Below are 12,030 nucleotides of genomic sequence, written 5' to 3' on the forward strand. Positions count from 1 at the left end.
AGGACTGCTGACAGAAACAGACATGAAGCCTGAATTGGGGGCAATTTAAGAAATGTAATAAAATTATTTGATCTCAAGGCAAAAAAAAATCTCAGGTTGAAATCTTTATCTATCTACTGGGCACTACTATGCAGAAACATACTAACAGCTAATATTAATGAAACTTTACCACAATTTCAGAATCAAACTAGCTTAGCAGATGACTGAGGCACATAAGTAGGCAAATGAGACAAGCTTTAGATTTTATTTATAATTTACGTGAATAAGATCCATCTCCTCAGTCTAGCTTCATTCCCTGTAGCTATAAAAAGTTTATTTCATGTCCCTGGCCTGGCGGTCAGGAGAAATTAACAGAAAAAGAAAAGAGCTGTGAGTGAAGATGCATTATCATGTTGTCCCAAATGCATAAGAGATCTTTTACTCCTTGAAAGAAAGACCCCAAGGCCTCCATTGCACTTTTATTTGAATGTAATATTTGGGACAATTGTCCCAGAGGGCTAATTCCCAATTTAATCTGAGGTCATAATAAAACAAACAACAAAACAGTATTTGGAATTTCAGTTTCTCACCCTTATCATCAAGACTCACTGCCTCCCATCATCAGTATTTATTGAGCATTTACAGTGTACTAGGCACAATAGAACATACAGAAAACATTGTCCCTGCTCTTGAGGAGCTTACATTCTAGGAGAAAAAAAAATACACCTCTTTTAAAACGGTTATTTTTGTTTGGTGTTTTCTGCAAGGTACTGAGGAAATAGTTGGTAGGGTGAGCTTTGGGTATTACTTAGCCCCATCATTATTTAAAGAGAGGAAGGGGAAGGAATTTAAAGGCAAAGACAATGACAGACCATTCAGGATAGGTAGGGTGTATAGGAAGATAACACAATCTCATCAACTCAGGAGAGAGTCGCTGCAGTGAATAGGAAGAGGGAAATAGTCTGTGGGATGCAAGCAAAGGAAGCAGGGTGTCCTTAGACATTGAGTGGAGCCAGAAAGATCATGCGGCCTTTTCCCCAAGTACATGGCCACCAAGTAGGAATGGTTGGTGACGAGACAGAGGCTAAAGAAGGTAATCCTGTGTGCCTGACCAAAAGAAGGAAGGATCACAATTGAAGGCAGGCTCTAAGAATACCAAGAAATTCTTAAAAACAAGAGTGATTTGGAAGCACGAAACTTACAGTTAATGCTACCCAATGTCATGATGGGCCGAGAACATTGTGGCTTCCTAAGTTAGAAAATGCCGTATTACCAAAATTTTAAATGGAACATTACTTTTTTCAATCAACTCCCCGTCTCTGAAAAAAATTTTCAGGGGGAGGGGGGAGTATAGGACATGGTTGGGAACAGTAGTAGGTTTCTTAGTAGTATTTTACTGTTATGATAAACTTTGTATTCAAACTTGGTAAAAGCCCATTAGCTGCCAAGAGGGAATAAGGAATAAATTTCCAAAAATGTACAATTTTCTTTAGAGAAGTTTCAGAACCAAAAGACTAATTTACATGAAAAGCTGTAGAGAAAGTAGTTGAAAAGTCCATTCATAAAACTTTTATTCCACTTACATGAACTTAATACACGTGTTCTTAACAATTATGCTTGGATTGTTCATGAAAATCTCATAAGACATTAAACAAAGCTAGCCATCATCTCAAGTTATTTCCCTGTTAACTATTTTTTACAGCACATGCATGTTAGGCAAGTATCAAAAAAAAAAAAAATCACAAAAGCAAAAAAAAAAACTAAAAAAAGTTAAATACATGGGTTTTTGTTTTACTGCTGTGCTTGATATACGTGAAGTAACGAATATCAAGCAATTCATTTTTACTGCATCTTTACTTGTACATTTGTTCTTAGGTTGCCTAAAACATTTAAATACAAATAAAATGAGTGTAGCAAAAATAATGAAAGCAAACAGCAGGTAACTTTACAAATAATGGAATGTGAACCGTTTCTGCCCTTATCCAGAGTAAATTGGGTCACAACTAAAGGAACACTTCTGTAGCTGCAGTCAACGGTGTGCACACCGAGTCTGAGTATTCCACAGATATTACATGGTTTAACATGCAATATCCACGGGCTATCCATTTCTACTACAGCTTTGTAAGTGCTCCAAACCTAAAAAGTACCCACAACTACACTTGTGATTGGAACCAATTATCCCTTTTATTCCCCACCAGGACATACCAATATGCAGGCAGTTTTCTTTGCTTAGACATGGAAGCAGTTTTAACACTGGCCCTTGTGAAGCCACAATGTACCAAAAGTACTATGCCAAACATTTATAACTTGTATAAAAATTCCACATCCCCATATTGGCCACCTCAAGATGAAAAACAGATAACTCCCTAAATGTTAACTGGCTCTACTCCCCTAATATTAAACATAAAAACCACATGGGAAATATAGAAATTCAAATAGAAGTAACATAAACCTGTCATAAATCGTAAACAAAAAACTATTTGTGGGACAGCATGGATGACAAATGGTCTACTGTGTAAATTTTAGAATGAGGCAGACATAAGTTGGAAGGCCGGTTAATTTTCCCCTCCTTCTCCTGCTTCAGCTTCGTCTCCTTGGGTATCCGATGTCCACAACTAATTAAAAAAGAAAGAAAGAACTTTTAGTATATTTCAGCTTGGAAATTTTTTATTATATATGCCAAGGTACCAGAATGTAAGCACAATTATTGGAATGCTTAAAAAAATAGCCTCAAGATATAAAACAGCTCCAGCAAACTATCCAATATCCTGTGATTAAACCATAATGGAAAGTAATACGAAAAAGAATGCGTATATGTGTAATTGAATAGCTTTGCTATACAGTAGAAATTAACAAAACATTGTAAATTAACTATACTTTAATAAATTTTAAAAAACATCTCAGTATAACACATTTATTTCCTACCTAATCATTCTGTAAGCACAGTAAACACATACCAGAGTTGTCTTTAAATAACAAAATCAGATTAAGGAAATTCTTGGCTATTCATAGAAGGTAAAGAAAAAGTAGATGAAATCATAGAAATGCCAATTCTAAACATCAATAGCTATCAGATTATAGCTTCAAAAGCTGCAGTGTGTAAGTTCAGTGCAACTAAACCAGAACCCTCAACTCGGCCCATGCTCAAGGAGCTCAGGCTGACTACTTCTACCTCGTGGCTTCAGACTCCCACTCTAAAGAGAGTCCCACACTCTATATGACATTCAAGAGTCAGGAGCAAGTCTGGACTAAAATACAATTTAACTTTACTAACATTTTTAGTTTAGGAAAACATACCCTTTGTGAGTCTGTCTGATTCAAAATATATAGTTGAATACAAAACAGTATGGTCAGAACCAAATCTTACAAGAGGTAAAAACTGAACTGTCTCAAAGTGGTAGGACTATGAGGCCTATTGATTTTTAGATTAATATTACAGATTTTCATCAGGTTAAAAAGATTATTCTTAAAATTATCTCAGCTGCTTCAAATATTAACAGTTTTTTTTCTAAGTCTTACTACCTTACAATGATTTTTAGAGGTAATTACAGAAGGACTATTTCAAGATGACGCTGAAATTCTATATTGCTTCACACTGGAAAATGAAGGAAGAAGAACCTTTTTAATGTTTTTCTATCCCCCAAATTACCCATTAGTTTTATTAATCAAATATATTTCTGGCCTAGAAAGGAGACTCTGAACAACCACACAGTTAGCTGAATGATCTCTAGAAGTCTGTATGCTTTTATCAAACTGGGAGTCTTGTAAGACAAAATAAAATTATCCTTCAAAATTACCTTTCCACTTCTAACTTTCAAGGATCCTTATATTTTCCAGATAAACATGAAAAATTGGATAAAAGGTGTGTTTCTCTTCCCAGGGTTATGTGTTGACAGTATTTGTCAACTGGATTCAGACTCAAATATTAGTTTCTACAAAAAATTTCTTTGCTTGACATATAAGTGAATGGACGATCAACCGGCTCAGAGAAGGCACATAATAGTGACAAAATCAGAATCTGAACCTTGGATTTTCTTCTTACTCAGCTGTTGTAGTATGCTCTTCAAGTATATATTTCAGATCAGGCCTTCTCAAAAAGTGCTGACAATACAATTCAGTAGTGACTGGGTCTCAAATTCTACCTTTTAGAAGTACCTCATCATTTCAAACCAGAAAAATATGAAAAATTAGCTAAGAAACTGCAGTGCTTCTTTCATTTAATGTACATAAAATTATTCGCTCTTCTATAATGGACTATACCATAACCTCTTGAAAATAACCTTCCAAGTGTATAAGAAGCCCCCAATTACACTTTCTTAACTTTCAGTGTTTAATAATTAACAAGTATACAATATAGTTCAAAAAACTGCTGAGAACATTCAACACTAGAATATATAATTGGTTCAAAAAATTGGCAATGGACTAGATAAAATAAAGCTGAGAAAAATGAAATGTATATTATGATGCGCAGTCCCCAAAAGAAAAGGAATCTTCACTTCTAGCTCTTTATCTGGCACATGACAGATACTTAGCACTTTTTTGCCTGGTCACTTCAAATTGAGTATCTATGTGAAGAATGTGAAAACCCATGGGCCCAAAGAGACGTATCAATCAACTGCAATATGTAGACTATTTGGATTTCAATGCAAGTAAAAAAAAAAACTATTGGGGGGGAGGGAAGACAATATACAACACAAAGATAATACAAAAAAACAAGTGGTAACTGAATGTGAAAAATTTACTATTAAGGAATTAACTGTGTACTTTCTCAGTGTGATACTGGCATTGTGGTTTTAATGTTTTTCAGTCGAGAGCAGCAGGCCTCAACCTTTTTGGCACCAAGGATCTAATGTAGTGGAAGACAATTTTTCAATGGAGCAGGGGCAAGAGATGTTTTGAGGAAGATTTAAGTATATTACATTTATTGTTCTCCTATGAGAATCTAGACAGCATATTAAAAACCAGAGACATTACTTTGTCAACAAAGGTCCGTCTAGTCAAGGCTATGGCTTTTCCAGTAGTCATATACCGATGTGAGAGCTGGACTATAAAGAAAGCTGAGTGCAGAAGAATATTTTTGAACTGTGGTGTTGGAGAAGACTCTTGAAAGTCCCTTGGACTGCAAGGAGATTCAACCAGTCCATCTAAAAGGAGATCAGTCCTGGGTGTTCATTGGAAGAACTGATGTTGAAGCTGAAACACCAATATTTTGGCCACCTGATGCGAAGAGATGACTCATTTGAAAAGACCCTGATGTTGGGAAAGATTGAAGGCAGGAGGAGAAGGGGACGACAGAGGATGAGATGGTTAGATGGCATCACTGACTCAACAGACATGAGTTTGGGTAAACTCCGGGAGTTGGTGATGGACAGGGAGGCCTGGTGTGCTGTGATTCATGGGGTCACAAAGAGTCAGACATGACTGAGAGACTGAACTGACCTGAATGAGAATCTAAGTCACTGTTGATCTGACAGGAAGCGGAGCTCAGGCAGTAAAATGCAAGCGATAGGGCTGGAAAAACTCATGAAGCTTTGCTCACTTGCCCACTCACCACTCACCTCCTGCTGTGCAGCCCAGTTCTAAACAGGCCACGGACCAGTACCAGTCCATGGACCAGGGGTTGGGGACCTCAGTCTACAGTATACAAAAAAGGGTAATCATAACCTGCCACAATAAGTCATTTTTTTTTCCCTAAGAGACTAGACAAAATAGATGTCAGACTATGTAGAGTATCTCAAATTTTATAGCTAAAGTTATTAAAATGCCCTACCCCTAACTACATAAATACTGTTGCTGTTTAGTTGCTAAGTCATGTCTAACTCTATTTTACAGTCCCATTGACTGTAGCCCGCCAGGCTCCTCTGACCGTGGTCTTTCCCATGCAAGAATAATGGAGTGGGTTGCTCTTTCCTTCTCCAGGGATCGAACCTGTAAGTCTCCTGCACTGGCAGGCAGATTCTTTACCTCTGATTCACACCAGAGAAGCCCTACATGAATACAGAGGCAACTTTAGGGTCACCATTTTTAATGGACTTCAAAGATAACTTAAGCATACTTTTGAAACTAAAAGCAAAACTCTCCTGTGACTAAAATGAAAGGAACAGAATTATCTGCATTGAAATGAAAAATAAAATGACCTATATAACTGAAAGCCCAAAACCATGAGTTACAAAATTATTTTAAAGACCTGAATTTTAATAAATATGTAACTAGTAAAAGGGCACATTTTTAGTCCTTCGTCTAATATTTCAGCTTCTGTAAGATGGTTTTCTTCAGTTTTTAAAGCAGATAGGATCTTACATTAAAAACAAAAAAAAGGACTAGAAATATTCCTGTCGTAACATATAAGCACACTTCAGAGATATTAAGAGTTCAGTTTTAGATCACTGCAGTAAAGCAGAAATCAAAGCAAGTGAGTCACATAAATTTGTTTCCAGTACATATAAAATTTATATTTACACCATACTGCACGACTGAGCGACTTCACTTTCACACATTGGAGAAGGAAATGGCAACCCACTCCAGTGTTCTTGCCTGGAGAATCCCAGGGACGGGGGAGCCTGGTGGGCTTCCGTCTTTGGGGTCGCACAGAGTCGGACACGACTGAAGTGACTTAGCAGCAGCAGCAGCAGTCTATTGCACTGTATTATGTGTTTTAAAACAACAATGTACATACCTTATTAAAAAATACTTTAATGCTAAAAAAAAAAAGTTCATCGTCAATTGAGCCTTTAGCCACTGAAATCTTTATTGGAGGGTTTGAATCACTGAAAATCACCAAAATGTGACCCAGACATGAGATGAGCAAACCCTGCTCAACAGTTTCAACAAGTCTTCAATCTGTAAAAACCACAGTATCTGGAAGTACAATAAAACAGAAATGTGCCTATAATCTCTTCATTATTAATTAACCATTCACGGTGCTGTAAGTTACTTACTGTCAAGTTATCTCTCAGTAACTGCATTATTAGCGTGCTGTCTTTGTATGACTCTTCACTTAATGTATCAAGTTCAGCAATGGCTTCATCAAATGCCTATGACCAAAAAAAAAGACATTTCAGTGCTCAAATAATGATGACTACTGAATTTCCACATAACAGGTAAAAAATACATACTGTCTTTGCAAGAGAGCAGGCTTTCTCAGGGGAGTTCAGAATCTCATAATAGAACACAGAGAAGTTAAGGGCCAGACCCAGTCTGATAGGATGTGTTGGTTGCATTTCCTTTTTGCTGATTTCAAAAGCTTCTTGGTATGCTTGCTGTGACTGATCCACAATCCCTGGATAATAAAAGGCACCAAAATGTATCAATGAAAAGTACTTTGTTTTCATCCCTTGAACCAAATCTTTACTTATCCAATAATAAATTCTGAAACACTAAGCTGCAGCAACTTTAAAACTGGCTCCTAAATTAAAAAAATAAGCTTCTAGAAACCTACCCTAGTCACTGATCAATGTCAAGACAAAAATAACTCTGTAACCATCGCAGTATAATTTTTAATTAGTCTGTACTGCTCTACAGTTATGCTGTAATTACTATGTCTTAAAATTGTGAGGAAACATTTCTATACATAAAATTGACTTGTGAGCAATCATACATTTTACGAAACCAATTACTAGGCGGTAGGTATACAGCTGACACTTGAACAACACAGGGCTCAGGGATGGACACCAACTGTTCATACAGCTGAAAATCTGAGTATAATTTTATAGCTGGCCCTTCATGTCCAACCTTGTATAATGTAGTACTATAATACTGTAGCTCACTCGGTAAAGAGTCTGCCTGCAGTACAGGAGACCAGGGTTCGATCCCTGGGTTGGGAAGATCCCTGGAGAAGGAAATGGCAACCCACTCCAGTATCCTTGCTAGGAAAATCTCATGGACAGAGGAGCCTGGTGGGCTACAGTCCATGGGGTCACAAAGAGTCGGGCACAACTGAGTGACTAACACACACACATAATATTTACAGAGAAAAAAAATCACTGTGTAAATGGATCTGTGCAGCTCAGTCTGTGTTCTTCAAGAGTCAACTGTACAGTCTCAGGAAAAAGGAAAAAAAGAAGGGAGGGACAGGGACTGGGGGAAGAGAGAGAAACAGGAAAAGGGAGAAAGAGCAAGGAAGAGTGGGCAGAGTCTATTTGTTGCTCTTCATTCGTCCTTCTAAGCAATTAAAAAACAACAGAACTATTGTGTTCACTACAGAAGAGACCGCCTCTGGCCTCTGTTACTCTGTAACGTCCAGCAAACAGGCTGAGGCAGCCTACCTTTCTTGTCATCACCAGCAGCAACTTCAGCCAAGTAGCGGTAGTAGTCTCCCTTCATTTTCAAATAGAAGACTTTGCTCTCTGCTTGTGAAGCGTTGGGGATCAAGAACTTTTCCAAAAGAGACTTGGGGAGAAAAGAAACAGTCATAGTAAGACTAAAATATTTAGAAAATTGAAAGAATCTGCCATTTCCAAAACACACACCACAACATAAGCGATAAAATTTTAATATCCAGTCATCACCAATTCTACTACTTTTGAAAGTAGTAGGGTCATAAATTTGTGGTTTAAAAGCAGAAGCAATTTGGACAGCAATACTTAAAATTTGAAATTAGTGTTCAACTTACTATTTAAGGTTAATTTGAATACTGGCCTTTCTCTCACAGTGATTATTAATTTACATGCTGATAAAGACTGCATGTTTCAATGAATGTGAAAGCATGAAAGTTGATAAACTTTATTATTATGTGTTATTATGTTTTATTAGTATATATTTAACTTGCAAACTTTTCAGTTTCAAGGTAGTCAAGACACTAAAATGGAAAAAAAAGACAGAAATTAACCTTTTGAGACTATGAAGGTATATGACTTAAGCAGAAACTGTTAATATAATAGACACTACCAGAGTCCATGACAGAGGAAGCAGAACAAAACTTCATTTATAAGACTACAATTAAAGTAATACCTTCTAAGGTAAAAAGTTGTTCAAAGTTCTATTTTTCCTATCTAAATTAAGACACTGGTAGGAGTATGAGAACTAAAGATCTGAAGAGTAAACCTTTAGTTCATTAAAGTGATTCTCAGCTAATAAGATAAATGTTTACCAATCACTCCAAACAAGTAAAACTTCACCCTACATAATTCTGTTCAAAACTGTAACAATCTAATGTTACATGCTAATAATTAACATTCTACAAATGATTTCAGAAAAACATGACTTCACTGTATTAGGGGGATTAAGGCACAATAAACTAGTGATTTTTTTTTTTAAGGAGGAGAAAGATAATATTTCAGCAGTACAATTAGGCAAAATGGCTACTGTTCTTAAAAATTCTCCACTTCCTACTAAATATACTCTATGAATCAAAGTCAGTTTTCAACTGGGCTTAACCCCAAACAAGTCTCAATCTTTACAAGGAATAAGGGTATTTAATTCTTGGTTTCTATTCTTGTAGTTGTCCAGTAGTTTGGTCTATACAGCACTTCCTTATATGCCAAACAGTTTGAAAAATGCTATAACTCTAACTTTTTATGTTTATCCCATTATCTTGTTTCAAATGGTGAGTGGGTGAGTAAGCTTTCATCTAGCTTCTCTCCCCTTCCTACAACGTAAAACTACATATACTCAAATGAACTGGGTAGTTCCAAGTTGGCAGTAGGACCAGGTTGCAATGCATTACAGGAAAAGGTTGGAGGTGACAGAATTCAACCTGAAATAATGTTTCCTGTGATTATTAGTTGGCCTGAAATCAGAAGAGCACTTTGGTAGGTAAGAAAATTCTTAGTACACGACACCCAAGCTGTCATCTCTCAGCTGCAAAAATGTTCTGTCATACATTCCTTCATTTAGTTAAATTGTAAGGCTTCCGTCTATGGGGTCACACAGAGTCGGACACGACTGAAGTGACTTAGCAGCAGCAGCAGGTGATGCTAACGGTAAAGAATGCAACTGCCAATAAATGCAAGAGATGCGGGTTCGATCCTTGGGTGGAGAGGATCCCCTGGAGTAGGAAATAGCAACCCACTCCAGTATTCTTTCTGGAAAATCTCAAGGACAGAGAAGCCTGGTGGACTACAGTCCATGGAGCCACAAAGAATTGGACACAACTGAGGGTACACAAACACAGGCGTGAAACCTCAACCAGACTAGAAATAAAGTAATCCTCTGGGTCTGGAACACCACTGCCTTCTCTGAAGGAGGAATGCCTATAATCGAAGACTTAGGAGAATTCAAACTTGCTGCCGTTTTGTCCGTTAGACACCATCATCCTCTTCTGAGGCATGAACACTGTGAACATTAGGGCTGGTCTTTGAGGATCTGCCGCAACAGCGTAAGAGCGTTCCATTTAATATAGTGGTTTTTAAAATTAAATGCCCAAGCCTTTTCAAGTTTTATATCTTAATACAAAATGCATTATTCATTCAACTATGGGAGACCGTATAGCATAATGGCTTTTGAGTCAGTCTAGGTTTAGACTATGGCACTCCACAACTGGAAGGATCAATTGCACTTCTGACTGGCTAGGCTAAAGGTTACGCTATGAAGTCTAACTAAAGAAAATGTGTATTGTGATTAACCAGAATTCACAAATAACTTTAAACTAAACAGCAGGGGAAAAAAAAAATATATATATATATATATAAATTTAAAGAAGGCTCCATATATCATTCAATTGTGAACTGCTCTTTGGCTCATTTATGTAAATTTAAGATTATACAAAGAATATCTCCAAATGAAAGAAGTGACAAGTAAAAGCCTACCCATGAAATCAGTTCTCTATCTAGGTATTTCTAATTCACATTTTACTGCTTTAACAGATATATACATTTTTTTACATGACTTATTCTCCAAAACTTAAACGCCACTGTGTGAGGCACTGAACAGCGAGCAAGACAGAACAAGGATAAAACACCAAGCAGGGGGCGCTGCAGAAACAAGGGTTCACACAGCCTCGTCATGTCCCCCACCTTCCAATGACTTTTATCTAACCCACTGTGTATTTGTAAAGACGAAGGACACAAACATATGCAGGTAGTTAAGGGTAAATCATTTAAAATAAGTATACAAACTTGGAGAAGTTACTTAGGCAAGGTGTCAATAAATGTCATGAGAATTTGTAACCCATCTTTTACGAGTGGTAGCTTCTCTCTAAAAACCACTGTTTTACATTATGGCAACTCACACTGAGAATTTTTCAATTAGCAATTAAGTACCTCTTCCTCCAAGGTGAACGCTGAATTTACCCATAACATCTGATAAAACAATCACAACAAAAACTACTTTTTAAAGCTATTAACTGGATGCACTCATCTCACACGCTAATAAAGTAATGTTCAAAATTCTCCAAGCTAGAGGAACCAGAGATCAAATTGCCAACGTCTGCTGGATCATTGAAAAAGTAAGAGTTCCAGAAAAACATCTGTTTCTGCTTTACTGACTATGCCAAAGCCTTTGACTGTGTGGATCACAACAAACTGTGGAAAATTCTGAAAGAGATGGGAGTATCAGACCACCTGACCTGCCTCCTGAGAAATCTTTATGCAGGTCAGGAAGCAACAGTTAGAACTGGACATGGAACAACGGACTGGTCCCAAACAGGAAAAGGAGTATGTCAAGGTTGTATATTGTCACCCTGCTTATTTAACTTATATGCAGAGTACATCATGAGGAATGCTGGGCTGGAAGAAGCAAAAGCCGGAATCAAGATTGCCGGGAAAAATATCAATAACCTCAAATATGCAGATGACACCACCCTTATGGCAGAAAGTGAAGAAGAACTAAAGAGCCTCTTGATGGAAGTGAAAGAGGAGAATGAATAAGTTGGCTTAAAGTTCAACATTCAGAAAACTAAGATCATGGCATCCGGTCCCCATGGCAAACAGATGGAACAAACAGTGAAAACAGGGACAGACTATTTTTCTGGGCTCCAAAATCACTGCAGATAGTGACTGCAGCCATGAAATTAAGGCACTTGCTCCTTGGAAGAAAAGTTATGACCAACCTAGACAGCATATTAAAAAGCAGAGACAATAGCCAACAAAGGTCCATCTAGTCAAGGCTATGGTT

General features: G+C 37.2%; 1 protein-coding gene across 2 annotated transcripts in view; it reads right to left on the reverse strand.

Moving 5' to 3' along the window:
* Positions 1 to 424: 424 nt before the first annotated feature.
* YWHAZ (tyrosine 3-monooxygenase/tryptophan 5-monooxygenase activation protein zeta) overlaps positions 425 to 12,030 on the reverse strand; it is a 35,558-nt gene continuing 23,952 nt past the window's right edge. For both annotated transcript variants that reach the window (XM_055431714.2, XM_088844696.1), the window contains exons 3-6: positions 8,244 to 8,367; positions 7,095 to 7,258; positions 6,918 to 7,013; positions 425 to 2,594 (exon numbers count right to left, since the gene is read on the reverse strand). In XM_055431714.2, the coding sequence (XP_055287689.1) occupies positions 2,535 to 2,594; positions 6,918 to 7,013; positions 7,095 to 7,258; positions 8,244 to 8,367 (444 nt within the window). In that variant the 3' untranslated portion in view covers positions 425 to 2,534. The remainder of the gene's footprint in view (positions 2,595 to 6,917; positions 7,014 to 7,094; positions 7,259 to 8,243; positions 8,368 to 12,030) is intronic.

The sequence above is a fragment of the Moschus berezovskii genome, chromosome 16 (assembly GCF_049115385.1).
Source record: "Moschus berezovskii isolate FMDL1 chromosome 16, NW_MosBer_1.0, whole genome shotgun sequence".
Taxonomy (NCBI): Eukaryota; Metazoa; Chordata; class Mammalia; order Artiodactyla; family Moschidae; genus Moschus; species Moschus berezovskii.